General features: G+C 43.9%; 1 protein-coding gene across 29 annotated transcripts in view; it reads left to right on the top strand.

The window, feature by feature from the left end:
* The window catches only part of ATRNL1 (attractin like 1), a 721,691-nt gene that overhangs the window by 90,602 nt on the left and 607,077 nt on the right, over positions 1-24,012 (top strand). For all 29 annotated transcript variants that reach the window (XR_012754170.1, XR_012754182.1, XR_012754180.1 and 26 more), the window contains exons 4-7: positions 3,113-3,241; positions 3,616-3,824; positions 19,988-20,162; positions 20,387-20,483. Coding sequence is in view for 1 of the 29 variants with exons in the window: in XM_075348149.1 (XP_075204264.1) it covers positions 3,113-3,241; positions 3,616-3,824; positions 19,988-20,162; positions 20,387-20,483 (610 nt within the window). In the remaining 28 variants the exon portion in view is untranslated. The remainder of the gene's footprint in view (positions 1-3,112; positions 3,242-3,615; positions 3,825-19,987; positions 20,163-20,386; positions 20,484-24,012) is intronic.

The raw sequence follows: 24,012 nt of genomic DNA, 5'->3' as shown, positions 1-24,012 counted from the left end.
GCACTGTGACATGTGACCTCTGCGGCCTGAGAGCGGCCTGTGTGCTGCACTGTGACATGTGACCTCTGCGGCCTGAGAGCGTCCTGTGTGCTGCACTGTGACATGTGGCCTCTGCGGCCTGAGAGCGTCCTGTGTGCTGCACTGTGACATGTGACCTCTGCGGTCTGAGAGCGTCCTGTGCGCTGCACTGTGACATGTGATCTCTGCGGCCTGAGAGCGTCCTGTGTGCTGCACTGTGACATGTGACCTCTGCGGCCTGAGAGCGTCCTGTGCGCTGCACTGTGACATGTGACCTCTGCGGCCTGAGAGCGGCCTGTGTGCTGCACTGTGACATGTGACCTCTGCGGCCTGAGAGCGGCCTGTGTGCTGCACTGTGACATGTGACCTCTGCGGCCTGAGAGCATCCTGTGTGCTGCACTGTGCCATGTGACCTCTGCTGCCTGAGAGCGTCCTGTGCGCTGCACTGTGACATGTGGCCTCTGCGGCCTGAGAGCGGCCTGTGTGCTGCACTGTGACATGTGGCCTCTGCGGCCTGTGCGCTGCACTGTGACATGTGACCTCTGCGGCCTGAGAGCGGCCTGTGCGCTGCACTGTGACATGTGACCTCTGCGGCCTGAGTGCGTCCTGTGCGCTGCACTGTGACATGTGACCTCTGCGGCCTGAGAGCGGCCTGTGTGCTGCACTGTGACATGTGACCTCTGTGGCCTGAGTGCGTCCTGTGCGCTGCACTGTGACATGTGACCTCTGCGGCCTGAGAGCGGCCTGTGTGCTGCACTGTGACATGTGGCCTCTGCGGCCTGAGAGCGTCCTGTGTGCTGCACTGTGACATGTCCCCTCTGCGGCCTGAGAGCGTCCTGTGCGCTGCACTGTGACATGTGGCCTCTGCGGCCTGAGAGCGTCCTGTGTGCTGCACTGTGACATGTGGCCTCTGCGGCCTGAGAGCGTCCTGTGCGCTGCACTGTGACATGTGACCTCTGCGGCCTGAGAGCGGCCTGTGTGCTGCACTGTGACATGTGACCTCTGCGGCCTGAGAGCGGCCTGTGCGCTGCACTGTGACATGTGACCTCTGCGGCCTGAGAGCGGCCTGTGTGCTGCACTGTGACATGTGACCTCTGCGGCCTGAGAGCGGCCTGTGTGCTGCACTGGGACATGTGACCTCTGCGGCCTGAGAGCGTCCTGTGTGCTGCACTGTGACATGTGACCTCTGCGGCCTGAGAGCGGCCTGTGTGCTGCACTGTGACATGTGACCTCTGCGGCCTGAGAGCGGCCTGTGTGCTGCACTGTGACATGTGACCTCTGCGGCCTGAGAGCGGTCTGTGTGCTGCACTGTGACATGTGGCCTCTGCGGCCTGAGAGCGGCCTGTGTGCTGCACTGTGACATGTGGCCTCTGCGGCCTGAGAGCGGCCTGTGTGCTGCACTGTGACATGTGGCCTCTGCGGCCTGAGAGCGGCCTGTGTGCTGCACTGTGACATGTGGCCTCTGCGGCCTGAGAGCGTCCTGTGTGCTGCACTGTGACATGTGGCCTCTGCGGCCTGAGAGCGGCCTGTGTGCTGCACTGTGACATGTGGCCTCTGCGGCCTGAGAGCGTCCTGTGTGCTGCACTGTGACATGTGACCTCTGCGGCCTGAGAGCGTCCTGTGTGCTGCACTGTGACATGTGACCTCTGCGGCCTGAGAGCGTCCTGTGCGCTGCACTGTGACATGTGGCCTCTGCGGCCTGAGAGCGTCCTGTGTGCTGCACTGTGACATGTGACCTCTGCGGCCTGAGAGCGGCCTGTGTGCTGCACTGTGACATGTGGCCTCTGCGGCCTGAGAGCGTCCTGTGTGCTGCACTGTGACATGTGACCTCTGCGGCCTGAGAGCGTCCTGTGTGCTGCACTGTGACATGTCCCCTCTGCGGCCTGAGAGCGTCCTGTGTGCTGCACTGTGACATGTGACCTCTGCGGCCTGAGAGCGGCCTGTGCGCTGCACTGTGACATGTGGCCTCTGCGGCCTGAGAGCGGCCTGTGCGCTGCACTGTGACATGTGGCCTCTGCGGCCTGAGAGCGTCCTGTGTGCTGCACTGTGACATGTGACCTCTGCGGCCTGAGAGCGGCCTGTGCGCTGCACTGTGACATGTGACCTCTGCGGCCTGAGAGCGTCCTGTGTGCTGCACTGTGACATGTGACCTCTGCGGCCTGAGAGCGGCCTGTGTGCTGCACTGTGACATGTGACCTCTGCGGCCTGAGAGCGTCCTGTGTGCTGCACTGTGACATGTGACCTCTGCGGCCTGAGAGCGTCCTGTGTGCTGCACTGTGACATGTGACCTCTGCGGCCTGAGAGCGTCCTGTGTGCTGCACTGTGACATGTGACCTCTGCGGCCTGAGAGCGGCCTGTGTGCTGCACTGTGACATGTCCCCTCTGCGGCCTGAGAGCGGCCTGTGCGCTGCACTGTGACATGTGACCTCTGCGGCCTGAGAGCGGCCTGTGTGCTGCACTGTGACATGTGGCCTCTGCGGCCTGAGAGCGGCCTGTGTGCTGCACTGTGACATGTGACCTCTGCGGCCTGAGAGCGGCCTGTGTGCTGCACTGTGACATGTGACCTCTGCGGCCTGAGAGCGGCCTGTGTGCTGCACTGTGACATGTGACCTCTGCGGCCTGAGAGCGGCCTGTGTGCTGCACTGTGACATGTGACCTCTGCGGCCTGAGAGCGTCCTGTGTGCTGCACTGTGACATGTGACCTCTGCGGCCTGAGAGCGTCCTGTGTGCTGCACTGTGACATGTGACCTCTGCGGCCTGAGAGCGTCCTGTGTGCTGCACTGTGACATGTGACCTCTGCGGCCTGAGAGCGGCCTGTGTGCTGCACTGTGACATGTCCCCTCTGCGGCCTGAGAGCGGCCTGTGCGCTGCACTGTGACATGTGACCTCTGCGGCCTGAGAGCGGCCTGTGTGCTGCACTGTGACATGTGACCTCTGCGGCCTGAGAGCGTCCTGTGCGCTGCACCGCGATGTGACTTCAGTGGTGTGTTTATATTCAGACCCTGGACCCCCGTGATGATGCAGCTGAGGGCTCGTTACAGTGTATCGGTGTCAGACATTGTGGTAATCCCTGTATTTTCCTCTCTCCTTGCAGTGGTCTGATCGTTCCTGAAGCAGCTGGAAATGAAACCGTCCCGGAGGTGGTCACCACATCAGGTTACGCCCTCCTGCACTTCTTCAGCGACGCCGCGTACAACCTGACTGGATTCAACATCTTCTACTCGTACGTAGACGCCGCGCTCCTCCACGTTCTCCTCCGTGTGACGGCGCTCCCACGGGGGGACGTCCGATGTCTGTGATTCATGTGACGTGTGAACGGTGTATCATGTGGCCCCCGCTTTCTGTATAATGAAGGGGGGGGCCTTATTCCCTACATGAGGATTGTATGGAGCAAAATTGTGACGTGAGCCCCCGACATGGCGTCCGCACGTGAGCCCCCTCCCCCCACCCCCGGCATGGCGTCTGCATGTGAGCCACCGACATGGCGTCCGCATGAGCCCCCTTCCTCCCCCCCCACCCCCAACAAGGAGTCCGCATGTGAGCCCCCGACATGGCGTCCGCTGTATCGCAGTAACCGTTCTGCTTCTTCTTCCACAGAATAAACTCCTGTCCCAGTAACTGCTCCGGCCATGGCAAATGTGCGACCAGCAGCTCCGTCCCGGGCCGCGTGTACTGTGAATGCGACAAATACTGGAAGGGAGAAGCCTGCGACATCCCCTACTGCAAAAATAACTGCGGCAGCCCAGACCATGGCTACTGCGACCTGACCGGAGAGAAGCTGTGTGTGTGCAACGACAGCTGGCAAGGTGAGCGGGACATGAAAGCCTGGCCAACCCGGGCTGCAGTCCGTATGCCCCTTACTACGTATGCCCCGGCCACAGACTGTACACCCCCAGCCACAGCTTGTACACCCCTAGTTGTAGACTGACACCCCCCGACCACAAACCATACACCCCCGATCTGGTGATAATCATACTGTAAGGCCTTGTGCGCACTAAGCGTTTTTTGCCGCGTTTTTAGCGGCGTTTTTTACCGCGTTTTGGTGCTGAAAACGCAGTGACGTTGCTTCCCCAGCAATGTCAATGGGTTTTCAGAAGTGCTGTCCGCACACAGCGTTTTTTTTTAGCTGCGTTTTTGTGGTGACCACAAAAACGCAGCATGTCAATTATTTCTGCGTTTTTCACTGCGTTTTTCACTCATTGAATTCAATGAGATGTTAAAAACGCAATGAAAAACGCATATAGCCGCGTTTCTATGACTAAAAACGCAGCTATAAACGCAAGGGGTGGGCACTACAGTGACGTGTACAGGAAGAGGATTCCTTCTGTTGGTAAACACAGAAGCATGAATCCTCCCGGTACCGTCACCGCTGCGTCCACCTCCCGTCCTGTGCATGTCAGCTCCGTGCGGCGCCATGTCTGGGCGGGAGGTGGAGGCAGCGGCGAAAACCAAAGTGAACAGTAGAAAAAAAAAAAAATGTCATATATACTCACCTGTCTGCAGGGTCCCGGTGCCATGCCCGCTCCCAGCTCCTCCCGGTACTGCCGCTCTGGCTGTGTGCAGTCTCCCCGGGGCAGGACCTTGCTTGCAGGACCTGGCGGTGGATCACCTGATGCAGTCACCTGACGCATCAGCTGATCGTAGTCTCGCCGGCTTCTTCGCGCTCGACCGGCTATCAGCTGATCCTGCCGTCAGGGGACTTCATCAGCTGATTACCGGCAGCTGCTGCAGCGATCGGACGGGATCAGACTCCTGTCCACTCGATCGCTCCAGGAGCTGCCGGTAATCAGCACAGCACATAAGTGAGTATTATTTTTTTTTTTTTTTCTACTGATGCATCAGCTGATTGTATAATCGGCTTTTATACAATCAGCTGATGTGTGATGGGATTCAGGCACTTGATCCTGACACATCATCTGATCGCTTTGCCTTCCAGCAAACCGATCAGATGATATTGGATCCGGATTGGACGGCGCGGGACCCTAACCCAGGATTACTGCGGAGGGGGGTTTATTTCAATAAAGATGGAGTCACTAATTGTGTTGTGTTTTATTTCTAATAAAAATATTTTTCTGTGTGTTGTGTTTTTTTTTATCATTACTAGAAATTCATGGTGGCCATCATGTCTAATATTGGCGTGACACCATGAATTTCGGGCTTAGGGCTAGCTGATAATATACAGCTAGCGCTAACCCCATTATTACCTAGCTAGCCACCCGTCACCAGGGCAGCTGGAAGAGTTGGATATAGCGCCAGAAGATGGCGCTTCTATGAAAGCGCCATTTTCTGGGGTGGCTGCGGACTGCAATTCGCAGTGGGGGTGCCCAGAAAGCATGGGCACCCTGCACTGTGGATTCCAATCCCCAGCTGCCTAGTTGTATCCGGCTGGACTCAAAAATTAGGCGAAGCCCACGTCATTTTTTTTTTAAAATTATTTCATGAAATAATTAAAAAAAAGGGCTTCTTTATATTTTTGGTTCCCAGCCGGGTACAAATAGGCAGCTGGGGGTTGGGGGCAGCCCGTACCTGCCTGCTGTACCTGGCTAGCATACAAAAATATGGCGAAGCCCATGTCATTTTTTTTTTTCTTTTTGGGCAAAAAACTGCATACAGTCCTGGATGGAGGATGCTGAGCTTTGTGGTTCTGCAGCTGCTGTCTGCTCTCCTGCATACACTAGTGAATGGAGGATGCTGAGACTTGTAGTTCTGCAGCTGCTGTCTGCTCTCCTGCATACACTAGTGAATGGAGGATGCTGAGACTTGTAGTTCTGCAGCTGCTGTCTGCTCTCCTGCATACACTAGTGAATGGAGGATGCTGAGACTTGTAGTTCTGCAGCTGCTGTCTGCTCTCCTGCATACACTAGTGAATGGAGGATGCTGAGACTTGTAGTTCTGCAGCTGCTGTCTGCTCTCCTGCATACACTAGTGAATGGAGGATGCTGAGACTTGTAGTTCTGCAGCTGCTGTCTGCTCTCCTGCATACACTAGTGAATGGAGGATGCTGAGACTTGTAGTTCTGCAGCTGCTGTCTGCTCTCCTGCATGCACTAGTGAATGGAGGATGCTGAGACTTGTAGTTCTGCAGCTGCTGTCTGCTCTCCTGCATACAATGAACATTTTGAAGAAGGAAATGACATCAGACCTTCTTTTTTTTTTTTTTTTCCATCAACAATCTTTAATGGCATTGTGCACTGATTAAAAACGCAGTGAGTAAAAACGCAGCAAAAAACGCACCAAATCGCGGCAAAAACGCATGCGTTTTTGCCGCGTTTTTTAGCCGCGGGTGCGGTTTTTTTTAGACAAAAACGCACATAAAAACGCAGCGTGAAAAAAACGTCTAGTGCGCACATACCCTAATACTGACATCTAGTGGGGATTATAGTGTAATACTGACATCTAGTGGGGATTATAGTGTAATACTGACATCTAGTGGGGATAATAATGTAATACTGACATCTAGTGGGGATTATAGGGTAATACTGACATCTAGTGGAGATTATAGTGTAATACTGACATCTAGTGGAGATTATAGTGTAATACTGACATCTAGTGGGGATTATAGTGTAATACTGATATCTAGTGGGGATTATAGTGTAATACTGACATCTAGTGGGGATTTTAGTGTAATACTGACATCTAGTGGGGATTATAGTGTAATACTGACATCTAGTGGGGATTATAGTGTAATACTGACATCTAGTGGGGATTATAGTGTAATACTGACATCTAGTTGGGATTATAATGTAATACTGACATCTAGTGGGGATTATAGGGTAATACTGACATGTAGTGGAGATTATAGTGTAATACTGACATCTAGTGGAGATTATAGTGTAACACTGACATCTAGTGGGGATTATAGTGTAATACTGACATCTAGTGGGGAATATAGTGTAATACTGACATCTAGTGGTGATTATAGTGTAATACTGACATCTAGTGGAGATTATAGTCTAATACTGACATCTAGTGGGGATTATAGTGTAATACTGACATCTAGTGGGGATTATAGTGTAATACTGACATCTAGTGGTGATTATAGTGTAATACTGACATCTAGTGGAGATTATAGTCCTAATACTGACATCTAGTGGGGATTATAGTGTAATACTGACATCTAGTGGGGATTATAGTGTAATACTGACATCTAGTGGGGATTATAATGTAATACTGACATCTAGTGGGGATTATAGTGTAATACTGACATCTAGTGGAGATTATACTCTAATACTGACATCTAGTGGGGATTATAGTGTAATACTGACATCTAGTAGAGATTATAGTCTAATACTGACATCTAGTGGGGATTATAGTGTAATACTGACATCTAGTGGGGATTATAGTGTAATACTGACATCTAGTGGAGATTATAGTGTAATACTGACATCTAGTGGGGATTATAATGTAATACTGACATCTAGTGGGGATTATAGTGTAATACTGACATCTAGTGGAGATTATACTCTAATACTGACATCTAGTGGGGATTATAGTGTAATACTGACATCTAGTAGAGATTATAGTCTAATACTGACATCTAGTAGAGATTATAGTGTAATACTGACATCTAGTGGGGATTATAGTGTAATACTGACATCTAGTGGTGATTATAGTGTAATATTGACATCTAGTGGGGATTATAGTGTAATACTGACATCTAGTGGGGATTATAGTGTAATACTGACATCTAGTGGGGATTATAGTGTAATACTGACATCTAGTGGAGATTATAGTGTAATACTGACATCTAGTGGAGATTATAGTGTAATACTGACATCTAGTGGGGATTATAGTGTAATACTGACATCTAGTGGAGATTATAGTGTAATACTGACATCTAGTGGGGATTATAGTGTAATACTGACATCTAGTGGTGATTATAGTGTAATACTGACATCTAGTGGGGATTATAGTGTAACACTGACATCTAGTGGGGATTATAGTGTAATACTAATATCTAGTGGGGATTATAGTGTAATACTGACATCTAGTGGAGATTATAGTGTAATACTGACATCTAGTGGAGATTATAGTGTAATACTGACATCTAGTGGGGATTATAGTGTAATACTGACATCTAGTGGTGATTATAGTGTAATACTGACATCTAGTGGGGATTATAGTGTAATACTAATATCTAGTGGGGATTATAGTGTAATACTGACATCTAGTGGAGATTATAGTGTAATACTGACATCTAGTGGTGATTATAGTGTAATACTGACATCTAGTGGGGATTATAGTGTAATACTGACATCTAGTGGGGATTATAGTGTAATACTGACATCTCGTGGGGATTATAGTGTAATACTGACATCTAGTGGGGATTATAGTGTAATACTGACATCTAGTGGGGATTTTTTTGTAATACTGACATCTAGTGGGGATTATAGTGTGACACTGACATCTAGTGGAGATTATAGTGTAATACTGACATCTAGTGGAGATTATAGTGTAATACTGACATCTAGTGGGGATTATAGTGTAATACTGACATCTAGTGGAGATTATAGTGTAATACTGACATCTCGTGGGGATTATAGTGTAATACTGACATCTAGTGGGGATTATAGTGTAATACTGACATCTAGTGGGGATTATTTTGTAATACTGACATCTAGTGGGGATTATAGTGTGACACTGACATCTAGTGGAGATTATAGTGTAATACTGACATCTAGTGGAGATTATAGTGTAATACTGACATCTAGTGGGGATTATAGTGTAATACTGACATCTAGTGGAGATTATAGTGTAATACTGACATCTCGTGGGGATTATAGTGTAATACTGACATCTAGTGGGGATTATAGTGTAATACTGACATCTAGTGGGGATTATTTTGTAATACTGACATCTAGTGGGGATTATAGTGTAATGCTGACATCTAGTGGAGATTATAGTGTAATACTGACATCTAGTGGGGATTATAGTGTAATACTGACATCTAGTGGAGATTATAGTGTAATACTGACATCTAGTGGGGATTATAGTGTAATACTGACATCTAGTGGAGATTATAGTGTAATACTGACATCTCGTGGGGATTATAGTGTAATACTGACATCTAGTGGGGATTATAGTGTAATACTGACATCTAGTGGGGATTATAGTGTAATACTGACATCTAGTGGGGATTATAGTGTAATACTGACATCTAGTGGGGATTATAGTGTAATACTGACATCTAGTGGGGATTATTTTGTAATACTGACATCTAGTGGGGAATATAGTGTAATGCTGACATCTAGTGGAGATTATAGTGTAATACTGACATCCAGTGGGGATTATAGTGTAATACTGACATCTAGTGGAGATTATAGTGTAATACTGACATCTAGTGGGGATTATAGTGTAATACTGACATCTAGTGGGGATTATAGTGTAATACTGACATCTAGTGGGGATTATAGTGTAATACTGACATCTAGTGGGGATTATTTTGTAATACTGACATCTAGTGGGGATTATAGTGTAATGCTGACATCTAGTGGAGATTATAGTGTAATACTGACATCTAGTGGGGATTATAGTGTAATACTGACATCTAGTGGAGATTATAGTGTAATACTGACATCTAGTGGGGATTATAGTGTAATGCTGACATCTAGTGGGGATTATAGTGTAATACTGACATCTGGTGGAGATTATAGTGTAATACTGACATCTAGTGGGGATTATAGTGTAATACTGACATCTAGTGGAGATTATAGTGTAATACTGACATCTAGTGGAGATTATAGTGTAATACTGACATCTAGTGGGGATTATAGTGTAATACTGACATCTAGTGGAGATTATAGTGTAATACTGACATCTAGTGGGGATTATAGTGTAATACTGACATCTAGTGGGGATTATAGTGTAATACTGACATCTAGTGGGGATTATAGTGTAATACTGACATCTAGTGGGGATTATAGTGTAATGCTGACATCTAGTGGAGATTATAGTGTAATACTGACATCTAGTGGGGATTATAGTGTAATACTGATATCTAGTGGAGATTATAGTGTAATACTGACATCTAGTGGGGATTATAGTGTAATACTGACATCTAGTGGGGATTATAGTGTAATACTGACATCTAGTGGGGATTATAGTGTAATACTGACATCTAGTGGGGATTATAGTGTAATACTGACATCTAGTGGGGATTATAGTGTAATACTGACATCTAGTGGAGATTATAGTGTAATACTGACATCTAGTGGAGATTATAGTCTAATACTGACATCTAGTGGGGATTATAGTGTAATACTGACATCTAGTGGATATTATAGTGTAATACTGACATCTAGTGGATATTATAGTGTAATACTGACATCTAGTGGGGATTATAGTGTAATACTGACATCTAGTGGGGATTATAATGTAATACTGACATCTAGTGGGGATTATAGTGTAATACTGACATCTAGTGGGGATTATAGTGGAATACTGACATCTAGTGGAGATTATAGTGTAATACTGACATCTAGTGGGGATTATAGTGTAATACTGACATCTAGTGGGGATTATAGTGTAATACTGACATCTAGTGGGGATTATAGTGTAATACTGACATCTAGTGGGGATTATAGTGTGATGCTGACATCTAGTGGAGATTATAGTGTAATACTGACATCTAGTGGAGATTATAGTGTAATACTGACATCTAGTGGGGATTATAGTGTAATACTGACATCTAGTGGGGATTATAGTGTAATACTGACATCTAGTGGGGATTATAGTGTAATACTGACATCTAGTGGGGATTATAGTGTGATGCTGACATCTAGTGGAGATTATAGTGTAATACTGACATCTAGTGGAGATTATAGTGTAATACTGACATCTAGTGGGGATTATAGTGTAATACTGACATCTAGTGGGGAATATAGTGTAATACTGACATCTAGTGGGGATTATAGTGGAATACTGACATCTAGTGGGGATTATAGTGTAATACTGACATCTAGTGGTGATTATAGTGTAATACTGACATCTAGTGGAGATTATAGTGTAATACTGACATCTAGTGGAGATTATAGTGTGATGCTAACATCTAGTGGTGATTATAGTGTAATACTGACATCTAGTGGAGATTATAGTGTAATACTGACATCTAGTGGAGATTATAGTGTAATACTGACATCTAGTGGAGATTATAGTGTAATACTGACATCTAGTGGAGATTATAGTGTAATACTGACATCTAGTGGGGATTATAGTGTAACACTGACATCTAGTGGAGATTATAGTGTAATACTGACATCTAGTGGGGATTATAGTGTAATACTGACATCTAGTGGAGATTATAGTGTAATACTGACATCTAGTGGGGATTATAGTGTAATACTGACATCTAGTGGAGATTATAGTGTAATACTGACATCTAGTGGGGATTATAGTGTAATACTGACATCTAGTGGGGATTATAGTGTAATACTGACATCTAGTGGGGATTATAGTGTAATACTGACATCTAGTGGGGAATATAGTGTAATACTGACATCTAGTGGGGATTATAGTGGAATACTGACATCTAGTGGGGATTATAGTGTAATACTGACATCTAGTGGTGATTATAGTGTAATACTGACATCTAGTGGAGATTATAGTGTAATACTGACATCTAGTGGAGATTATAGTGTGATGCTGACATCTAGTGGTGATTATAGTGTAATACTGACATCTAGTGGAGATTATAGTGTAATACTGACATCTAGTGGGGATTATAGTGTGATACTGACATCTAGTGGGGATTATACTGTAATACTGACATCTAGTGGGGATTATAGTGTAATATTGATATCTAGTGGGGATTATAGTGTAATACTGACATCTAGTGGGGATTATAGTGTAATACTGACATCTAGTGGGGATTATAGTGTAATACTGACATCTAGTGGGGATTATAGTGTAATACTGACATCTAGTGGGGATTATAGTGTAATACTGACATCTAGTGGGGATTATAGTGTAATATTGATATCTAGTGGGGATTATAGTGTAATACTGACATCTAGTGGTGATTATAGTGTAATACTGACATCTAGTGGTGATTATAGTGTAATACTGACATCTAGTGGAGATTATAGTGTAATACTGACAGCTAGTGGAGATTATAGTGTAATACTGACATCCAGTGGAGATTATAGTGTAATACTGACATCCAGTGGAGATTATAGTGTAATACTGACATCTAGTGGGGATTATAGTGTAATACTGACATCTAGTGGTGATTATAGTGTAATACTGACATCTAGTGGTGATTATAGTGTAATACTGACATCTAGTGGGGATTATAGTGTAACACTGACATCTAGTGGGGATTATAGTGTAATACTAATATCTAGTGGGGATTATAGTGTAATACTGACATCTAGTGGAGATTATAGTGTAATACTGACATCTAGTGGAGATTATAGTGTAATACTGACATCTAGTGGGGATTATAGTGTAATACTGACATCTAGTGGTGATTATAGTGTAATACTGACATCTAGTGGGGATTATAGTGTAATACTAATATCTAGTGGGGATTATAGTGTAATACTGACATCTAGTGGAGATTATAGTGTAATACTGACATCTAGTGGTGATTATAGTGTAATACTGACATCTAGTGGGGATTATAGTGTAATACTGACATCTAGTGGGGATTATAGTGTAATACTGACATCTCGTGGGGATTATAGTGTAATACTGACATCTAGTGGGGATTATAGTGTAATACTGACATCTAGTGGGGATTTTTTTGTAATACTGACATCTAGTGGGGATTATAGTGTGACACTGACATCTAGTGGAGATTATAGTGTAATACTGACATCTAGTGGAGATTATAGTGTAATACTGACATCTAGTGGGGATTATAGTGTAATACTGACATCTAGTGGAGATTATAGTGTAATACTGACATCTCGTGGGGATTATAGTGTAATACTGACATCTAGTGGGGATTATAGTGTAATACTGACATCTAGTGGGGATTATTTTGTAATACTGACATCTAGTGGGGATTATAGTGTGACACTGACATCTAGTGGAGATTATAGTGTAATACTGACATCTAGTGGAGATTATAGTGTAATACTGACATCTAGTGGGGATTATAGTGTAATACTGACATCTAGTGGAGATTATAGTGTAATACTGACATCTCGTGGGGATTATAGTGTAATACTGACATCTAGTGGGGATTATAGTGTAATACTGACATCTAGTGGGGATTATTTTGTAATACTGACATCTAGTGGGGATTATAGTGTAATACTGACATCTAGTGGGGATTATAGTGTAATACTGACATCTCGTGGGGATTATAGTGTAATACTGACATCTAGTGGGGATTATAGTGTAATACTGACATCTAGTGGGGATTATAGTGTAATACTGACATCTAGTGGGGATTATTTTGTAATACTGACATCTAGTGGGGATTATAGTGTAATACTGACATCTAGTGGGGATTATAGTGTAATACTGACATCTCGTGGGGATTATAGTGTAATACTGACATCTAGTGGGGATTATAGTGTAATACTGACATCTAGTGGGGATTATTTTGTAATACTGACATCTAGTGGGGATTATAGTGTAATGCTGACATCTAGTGGAGATTATAGTGTAATACTGACATCTAGTGGGGATTATAGTGTAATACTGACATCTAGTGGGGATTATAGTGTAATACTGACATCTAGTGGGGATTATAGTGTAATACTGACATCTAGTGGGGATTATAGTGTAATACTGACATCTGGTGGAGATTATAGTGTAATACTGACATCTAGTGGGGATTATAGTGTAATACTGACATCTAGTGGAGATTATAGTGTAATACTGACATCTAGTGGGGATTATAGTGTAATACTGACATCTAGTGGGGATTATAGTGTAATACTGACATCTAGTGGGGATTATAGTGTAATACTGACATCTAGTGGGGATTATAGTGTAATACTGACATCTAGTGGAGATTATAGTGTAATACTGACATCTAGTGGAGATTATAGTGTAATACTGACATCTAGTGGGGATTATAGTGTAATACTGACATCTAGTGGAGATTATAGTGTAATACTGACATCTAGTGGGGATTATAGTGTAATACTGACATCTAGTGGGGATTATAGTGTAATACTGACATCTAGTGGGGATTATAGTGTAATACTGACATCTAGTGGGGATTATAGTGTAATACTGACATCTAGTGGGGATTATTTTGTAATACTGACATCTAGTGGGGATTATAGTGTAATGCTGACATCTAGTGGAGATTATAGTGTAATACTGACATCTAGTGGGGATTATAGTGTAATACTGACATCTAGTGGAGATTATAGTGTAATACTGACATCTAGTGGGGATTATAGTGTAATGCTGACATCTAGTGGGGATTATAGTGTAATACTGACATCTGGTGGAGATTATAGTGTAATACTGACATCTAGTGGGGATTATAGTGTAATGCTGACATCTAGTGGAGATTATAGTGTAATACTGACATCTAGTGGGGATTATAGTGTAATACTGATATCTAGTGGAGATTATAGTGTAATACTGACATCTAGTGGGGATTATAGTGTAATACTGACATCTAGTGGGGATTATAGTGTAATACTGACATCTAGTGGGGATTATAGTGTAATACTGACATCTAGTGGGGATTATAGTGTAATACTGACATCTAGTGGAGATTATAGTGTAATACTGACATCTAGTGGAGATTATAGTCTAATACTGACATCTAGTGGGGATTATAGTGTAATACTGACATCTAGTGGATATTATAGTGTAATACTGACATCTAGTGGATATTATAGTGTAATACTGACATCTAGTGGGGATTATAGTGTAATACTGACATCTAGTGGGGATTATAATGTAATACTGACATCTAGTGGGGATTATAGTGTAATACTGACATCTAGTGGGGATTATAGTGGAATACTGACATCTAGTGGAGATTATAGTGTAATACTGACATCTAGTGGGGATTATAGTGTAATACTGACATCTAGTGGGGATTATAGTGTAATACTGACATCTAGTGGGGATTATAGTGTGATGCTGACATCTAGTGGAGATTATAGTGTAATACTGACATCTAGTGGGGATTATAGTGTAATACTGACATCTAGTGGGGAATATAGTGTAATACTGACATCTAGTGGGGATTATAGTGGAATACTGACATCTAGTGGGGATTATAGTGTAATACTGACATCTAGTGGGGATTATAGTGTAATACTGACATCTAGTGGGGAATATAGTGTAATACTGACATCTAGTGGGGATTATAGTGGAATACTGACATCTAGTGGGGATTATAGTGGAATACTGACATCTAGTGGGGATTATAGTGGAATACTGACATCTAGTGGAGATTATAGTGTAATACTGACATCTAGTGGGGATTATACTGTAATACTGACATCTAGTGGGGATTATAGTGTAATATTGATATCTAGTGGGGATTATAGTGTAATACTGACATCTAGTGGGGATTATAGTGTAATACTGACATCTAGTGGGGATTATAGTGTAATACTGACATCTAGTGGGGATTATAGTGTAATACTGACATCTAGTGGGGATTATAGTGTAATACTGACATCTAGTGGGGATTATAGTGTAATATTGATATCTAGTGGGGATTATAGTGTAATACTGACATCTAGTGGTGATTATAGTGTAATACTGACATCTAGTGGTGATTATAGTGTAATACTGACATCTAGTGGAGATTATAGTGTAATACTGACAGCTAGTGGAGATTATAGTGTAATACTGACATCTAGTGGAGATTATAGTGTAATACTGACATCCAGTGGAGATTATAGTGTAATACTGACATCTAGCGGGGATTATAGTGTAATACTGACATCTAGTGGTGATTATAGTGTAATATTGACATCTAGTGGGGATTATAGTGTAATACTGACATCTAGTGGGGATTATAGTGTAATACTGACATCTAGTGGGGATTATAGTGTAATACTGACATGTAGTGGAGATTATAGTGTAATACTGACATCTAGTGGAGATTATAGTGTAATACTGACATCTCGTGGGGATTATAGTGTGATGCTGACATCTAGTGGGGATTATAGTGTAATACTGACATCTAGTGGAGATTATAGTGTAATACTGACATCTAGTGGGGATTATAGTATAATACTGACATCTAGTGGAGATTATAGTGTAATACTGACATCTAGTGGGGATTATAGTGTAATACTGACATCTAGTGGGGATTATAGTGTAACACTGACATCTAGTGGGGATTATAGTGTAATACTAATATCTAGTGGGGATTATAGTGTAATACTGACATCTAGTGGAGATTATAGTGTAATACTGACATCTAGTGGAGATTATAGTGTAATACTGACATCTAGTGGGGATTATAGTGTAATACTGACATCTAGTGGTGATTATAGTGTAACACTGACATCTAGTGGGGATTATAGTGTAATACTGACATCTAGTGGGGATTATAGTGTAATACTAATATCTAGTGGGGATTATAGTGTAATACTGACATCTAGTGGAGATTATAGTGTAATACTGACATCTAGTGGTGATTATAGTGTAATACTGACATCTAGTGGGGATTATAGTGTAATACTGACATCTAGTGGGGATTATAGTGTAATACTGACATCTCGTGGGGATTATAGTGTAATACTGACATCTAGTGGGGATTATAGTGTAATACTGACATCTAGTGGGGATTATTTTGTAATACTGACATCTAGTGGGGATTATAGTGTGACACTGACATCTAGTGGAGATTATAGTGTAATACTGACATCTAGTGGAGATTATAGTGTAATACTGACATCTAGTGGGGATTATAGTGTAATACTGACATCTAGTGGAGATTATAGTGTAATACTGACATCTCGTGGGGATTATAGTGTAATACTGACATCTAGTGGGGATTATAGTGTAATACTGACATCTAGTGGGGATTATTTTGTAATACTGACATCTAGTGGGGATTATAGTGTGACACTGACATCTAGTGGAGATTATAGTGTAATACTGACATCTAGTGGAGATTATAGTGTAATACTGACATCTAGTGGGGATTATAGTGTAATACTGACATCTAGTGGAGATTATAGTGTAATACTGACATCTCGTGGGGATTATAGTGTAATACTGACATCTAGTGGGGATTATAGTGTAATACTGACATCTAGTGGGGATTATTTTGTAATACTGACATCTAGTGGGGATTATAGTGTAATGCTGACATCTAGTGGAGATTATAGTGTAATACTGACATCTAGTGGGGATTATAGTGTAATACTGACATCTAGTGGAGATTATAGTGTAATACTGACATCTAGTGGGGATTATAGTGTAATACTGACATCTAGTGGGGATTATAGTGTAACACTGACATCTAGTGGTGATTATAGTGTAATACTAATATCTAGTGGGGATTATAGTGTAACACTGACATCTAGTGGAGATTATAGTGTAATACTGACATCTAGTGGTGATTATAGTGTAATACTAATATCTAGTGGGGATTATAGTGTAATACTGACATCTAGTGGGGATTATAGTGTAATACTGACATCTAGTGGGGATTATAGTGTAATACTGACATCTAGTGGGGATTATAGTGTAATACTGACATCTAGTGGGGATTATAGTGTAATACTGACATCTCGTGGGGATTATAGTGTAATACTGACATCTAGTGGGGATTATAGTGTAATACTGACATCTAGTGGGGATTATAGTGTAATACTGACATCTAGTGGGGATTATAGTGTAACACTGACATCTAGTGGTGATTATAGTGTAATACTGACATCTAGTGGAGATTATAGTGTAATACTGACATCTCGTGGGGATTATAGTGTAATACTGACATCTAGTGGGGATCATAGTGTAATACTGACATCTAGTGGGGATTATAGTGTAATACTGACATCTAGTGGGGATTATAGTGTAATACTGACATCTAGTGGGGATTATAGTGTAATACTGACATCTAGTGGGGATTATTTTGTAATACTGACATCTAGTGGGGATTATAGTGTAATGCTGACATCTAGTGGAGATTATAGTGTAATACTGACATCTAGTGGGGATTATAGTGTAATACTGACATCTAGTGGAGATTATAGTGTAATACTGACATCTAGTGGGGATTATAGTGTAATACTGACATCTAGTGGGGATTATAGTGTAATACTGACATCTAGTGGGGATTATAGTGTAATACTGACATCTAGTGGGGATTATTTTGTAATACTGACATCTAGTGGGGATTATAGTGTAATGCTGACATCTAGTGGAGATTATAGTGTAATACTGACATCTAGTGGGGATTATAGTGTAATACTGACATCTAGTGGGGATTATAGTGTAATACTGACATCTAGTGGAGATTATAGTGTAATACTGACATCTAGTGGGGATTATAGTGTAATACTGACATCTAGTGGGGATTATAGTGTAATACTGACATCTGGTGGAGATTATAGTGTAATACTGACATCTAGTGGGGATTATAGTGTAATGCTGACATCTAGTGGAGATTATAGTGTAATACTGACATCTAGTGGGGATTATAGTGTAATACTGATATCTAGTGGAGATTATAGTGTAATACTGACATCTAGTGGGGATTATAGTGTAATACTGACATCTAGTGGGGATTATAGTGTAATACTGACATCTAGTGGGGATTATAGTGTAATACTGACATCTAGTGGGGATTATAGTGTAATACTGACATCTAGTGGGGATTATAGTGTAACACTAGACAAAGGATAAGGCTGCACATCAAACATAGATAATGGTATAATGCCTCAAGCATATGGAAAAATATTGGAATATACAGTGAAAAATGCTACTTGCTAATTTGAACATGTGAATAATGAATTGCATACCTGCCATGAATATTAGGAAAAAGGAGATATTTAGCAATCGCATTGATCAATGTAACTGAGCCCCAAGACCTCGTCAAGGCCTTGGGGCTCAGTTACATTGATCAATGCGATTGCTAAATATCTCCTTTTTCCTAATATTCATGGCAGGTATGCAATTCATTATTCACATGTTCAAATTAGCAAGTAGCATTTTTCACTGTATATTCCAATATTTTTCCATATGCTTGAGGCATTATACCATTATCTATGTTTGATGTGCAGCCTTATCCTTTGTATAGTATGTATTTTTTGGCTTGCACTCATATATATATATTAGTGCTCACTTCAGTTATCCTATTCAGTTATAGTGTAACACTGACATCTAGTGGGGATTATAGTGTAACACTGACATCTAGTGGGGATTATAGTGTAACACTGACATCTAGTGGGGATTATAGTGTAATACTGACATCTAGTGGAGATTATAGTGTAATGCTGACATCTAGTGGAGATTATAGTGTAATACTGACATCTAGTGGGGATTATAGTGTAACACTGACATCTAGTGGGGATTATAGTGTAACACTGACATCTAGTGGGGATTATAGTGTAACACTGACATCTAGTGGGGATTATAGTGTAATACTGACATCTAGTGGAGATTATAGTGTAATACTGACATCTAGTGGAGATTATAGTGTAATACTGACATCTAGTGGGGATTATAGTGTAATACTGACATCTAGTGGAGATTATAGTGTAATACTGACATCTAGTGGGGATTATAGTGTAATACTGACATCTAGTGGGGATTATAGTGTAATACTGACATCTAGTGGTGATTATAGGGTAATACTGACATCTAGTGGGGATTATAGTGTAACACTGACATCTAGTGGGGATTATAGTGTAACACTGACATCTAGTGGGGATTATAGTGTAATACTGACATCTAGTGGGGATTATAGTGTAATGCTGACATCTAGTCCGGCTTTTTATATTTATATTTCTTTTTCGTTTGTCGGCCCTTTCTGTCTTTTTCCCCCGTCATGTGACTGGTGCCCTGTTTCTCCTCCCCAGGTCCGGACTGTTCTCTCAGTGTCCCCTCCACCGAGTCGTACTGGATCCTGCCCAATGTGAAGCCGTTCAGCCCCTCGGTCGGTCGCGCCTCCCACAAGACCGTGATGCATGGGAAGTTCATGTGGGTGATCGGGGGTTATGCGTTCAATTACAGCTCCATCCAGATGGTGCTTAAGTAAGTGACCCCCTGTCTGTGATCATCTGAGGGTCCATGTTTTGGAAAGTGAAGCGTTTTCTGGGCGTTGGGGAAATGTTCGGCTCAGACTCTGTTTGTCTCCATTTGTGGGACGGTCGGTCGGACCCTCGTCCTGTGCCGCCATATTTCTGCTGCCAGATAAAGTGTCGCCTGATTGTGGCGGCGGTCGCTGCTTGTGAACGTTGTGTTTTTGTCTTTTCCAGCTACAACGTGGAGAGCAGCATCTGGAACGTGGTCCCTGTGATCCCCGCGCAGACCGCCCCCCACCAGAGATACGGGCACTCGCTGGCGCTGCACCAGGTGGGATCTACTGCCGACACTTCTCAGTGCAGATCTGCGGCTTTTTATGAGACCAACGTCGCCCGATTTCATCACCGTATGTAATCTAGGTCACATGACACAGCGGCTCCTGAGCCATCACCTATAGAGAAACAAAGGAGCCGCATGTCATACCTGAGCCTGACCACCGGGTGGCAGCAATGCTCATATCAACTCCACCCCACTGTATAACGGATCCGAGCCAGACAAAACTACCATCATGGCAGATAACAGAGAGTATTAGACTGTACTCACCTGTCCTACTGTCTCCTCCCCCAGTAATGGCTGATAACAGGGAGTAATAGATTGCACTCAGCTGTCCTACAGTCTCCTCCCAAGTAATGGCTGATAACAGGGAGTAATAGATTGTATTCACCTGTCCTACAGTCTCCTCCCAAGTAATGGCTGATAACAGGGAGTAATAGATTGTAGTCACCTGTCCTGCAGTCTCCTCCCCCAGTAATGGCTGATAACAGGGAGTAATAGATTGCGCTCACCTGTCCTACTGTCTTCTCCCCCAGTAATGGCTGATAACAGGGAGTAATAGATTGTAGTCACCTGTCCTACAGTCTCTTCCTCCAGTAATGGCTGATAACAGGGAGTAATAGATTGTACTCCCCTGTCCTGCAGTCTCCTCTCCAGTAATGGCTGATAACAGGGAGTAATAGATTGTAGTCACCTGTCCTACAGTCTCTTCCTCCAGTAATGACTGATAACAGGGAGTAATAGATTGTACTCACCTGTCCTACAGTCTCTTCCTCCAATAATGGCTGATAACAGGGAGTAATAGATCGTACTCCCCTGTCCTGCAGTCTCCTCTCCAATAATGGCTGATAATAGGGAGTAATAGATTGTAGTCACCTGTCCTACAGTCTCTTCCTCCAGTAATGACTGATAACAGGGAGTAATAGATTGCACTCACCTGTCCTACAGTCTCTTCCCCCAGTAATGGCTGATAACAGGGAGTAATAGATTGTACTCCCCTGTCCTGCAGTCTCCTCTCCAGTAATGGCTGATAACAGGGAGCAGTAGTGTGGTCGTGTTGCTGCTCTCGGCACAGACGCCTCGCTGTGTTTGTGCAGAATTTATCTGTGCGGAGCCGGTGATTGTACTTATCTGACAGATTGGCGGCGGCGGATCATGCAGCGGAGCGGCGCAGGTGACACCATCTCCCGCGAGACGCTCGCTGTCACCAAGATGTAAATACATCCCAGTGACTGATACTAATCCTGGGACGACTCGCGGCCTCCGAGGAGCCGCGCTGATTTATGAGCTGCGTTATCCACCGCTCTGTCAGATACAGATTATTCTCCTGTACGACGACATACAAAAGCGAGCGCTGCACCGACACCATGGCTGCACAACGAGGAACCAAACACTTATCTGCCGTGTCTTCTCCTCCAGTCACCTCCAGAGCTGCACTCACTATTCTGCTATTACATCATGTCTTATCCTCCAGCCACCTCCAGAGCTGCACTCACTATTCTGCTGTTACATCGTGTCTCATCCTCCAGTCACCTCCAGAGCTGCACTCACTATTCTGCTATTACATCATGTCTTATCCTCCAGTCACCTCCAGAGCTGCACTCACTATTCTGCTGTTACATCGTGTCTCATCCTCCAGTCACCTCCAGAGCTGCACTCACTATTCTGCTATTACATCATGTCTTATCCTCCAGTCACCTCCAGAGCTGCACTCACTATTCTGCTGTTACATCGTGTCTCATCCTCCAGTCACCTCCAGAGCTGCACTCACTATTCTACTGTTACATCATGTCTTATCCTCCAGTCACCTCCAGAGCTGCACTCACTATTCTACTGTTACATCGTGTCTCATCCTCCAGTCACCTCCAGAGCTGCCACTCTCTATTCTGATGTTACACCATGTCTTATCCTCCAGTCACCTCCAGAGCTGCACTCACTATTTTGCTTTTGCATTATTTCTAATTCCTCCAGTCACCTCCAGAGCTGCAGTCACTATTCTGCTGTTACATTGTGTCTTATCCTCCAGTCTCCTCCAGAGCTGCACTCACTATTCTATTACATCATGTCTTATCCTCCAGTCACCTCCAGAGCTGCACTCACTATTTTGCTTTTGCATTATTTCTAATTCCTCCAGTCACCTCCAGAGCTGCACTCACTATTCTGCTGTTACATTGTGTCTTATCCTCCAGTCTCCTCCAGAGCTGCAGTCACTATTCTGCTGTTACATCGTGTCTTATCCTCCAGTCACCTCCAGAGCTGCAGTCCCTATTCTGCTGGACATACATGATGCTAGTGCTTTGTATCCTCAGTCATGTAGATAGAGGACAGTGTCCCTATAGTCGTCCCCGCACTGTGTAGATCGGTGATTTTGCCCGTTCTGATCCTTCCCCGGACCCCTCAGTCCAATATGAGCCACATGATTTTTATTGGAAACAATCAGCAAGCTGGTGGCTTCCCATTTTGGGGTCTGTAATTCATTCTTGGGTCTTGCTCCTCCAGCGGAGGGTTTGTTACATTTGTATCTGGTCTTGAGTCATCTGGGAGATGAACCACAGACTGATACATTGTAACAAACCCTCAGCTGTGAGAAGCTTTACACTGTTGTGATTCACTGACAGCAAGCGGAGGTCCACAGAGATGAAGATGGCAGACAGCGGCCCTGTGCAGCCGGGGTCCGGGTGTCGCTGTTCTGTTTTCTTTCCTGTTGATTTATTCGTTCTCTCAACATTTTTTTTTTTTTTGTCTCGATTTTGTCGGTTGATTTATTATTTCAGACTTTTTGCAACGTCTTTATCTTTGCACAATTCACCGCGCTCCGGTATATGGCCCTCCTCTCCACGCTCCGGTATATGGCCCTCCTCTCCACGCTCTGGTATATGGCCCTCCTCTCCACGCTCCGGTATATGGCCCTCCTCTCCACACTCCGGTATATGGCCCTCCTCTCCACACTCCGGTATATGGCCCTCCTCTCCACACTCCGGTATATGGGCCTCCTCTCCACACTCCGGTATATGGCCCTCCTCTCCACACTCCGGTATATGGCCCTCCTCTCCACGCTCTGGTATATGGCCCTCCTCTCCACGCTCCGGTATATGGCCCTCCTCTCCACGCTCCGGTATATGGCCCTCCTCTCCGCGCTCCGGTATATGGCCCTCCTCTCCACGCTCCGGTATATGGCCCTCCTCTCCCCACACTCCGGTATATGGGCCTCCTCTCCACACTCCGGTATATGGGCCTCCTCTCCACGCTCCGGTATATGGCCCTCCTCACCGCGCTCCGGTATATGGCCCTCCTCTCCACGCTCTGGTATATGGCCCTCCTCTCCACGCTCTGGTATATTGCCCTCCTCTCCACACTCCGGTATATGGCCCTCCTCTCCCCACACTCTGGTATATGGCCCTCCTCTCCACACTCCGGTATATGGCCCTCCTCTCCACACTCCGGTATATGGCCCTCCTCTCCACACTCCGGTATATGGCCCTCCTCTCCACACTCCGGTATATGGCCCTCCTCTCCACGCTCCGGT

This window comes from Anomaloglossus baeobatrachus, chromosome 5 (genome assembly GCF_048569485.1).
Source record: "Anomaloglossus baeobatrachus isolate aAnoBae1 chromosome 5, aAnoBae1.hap1, whole genome shotgun sequence".
NCBI lineage: Eukaryota > Metazoa > Chordata > Amphibia > Anura > Aromobatidae > Anomaloglossus > Anomaloglossus baeobatrachus.
Note: the sequence above shows the minus strand (reverse complement) of the source record. Positions and strands in the feature narration are given on the sequence as shown.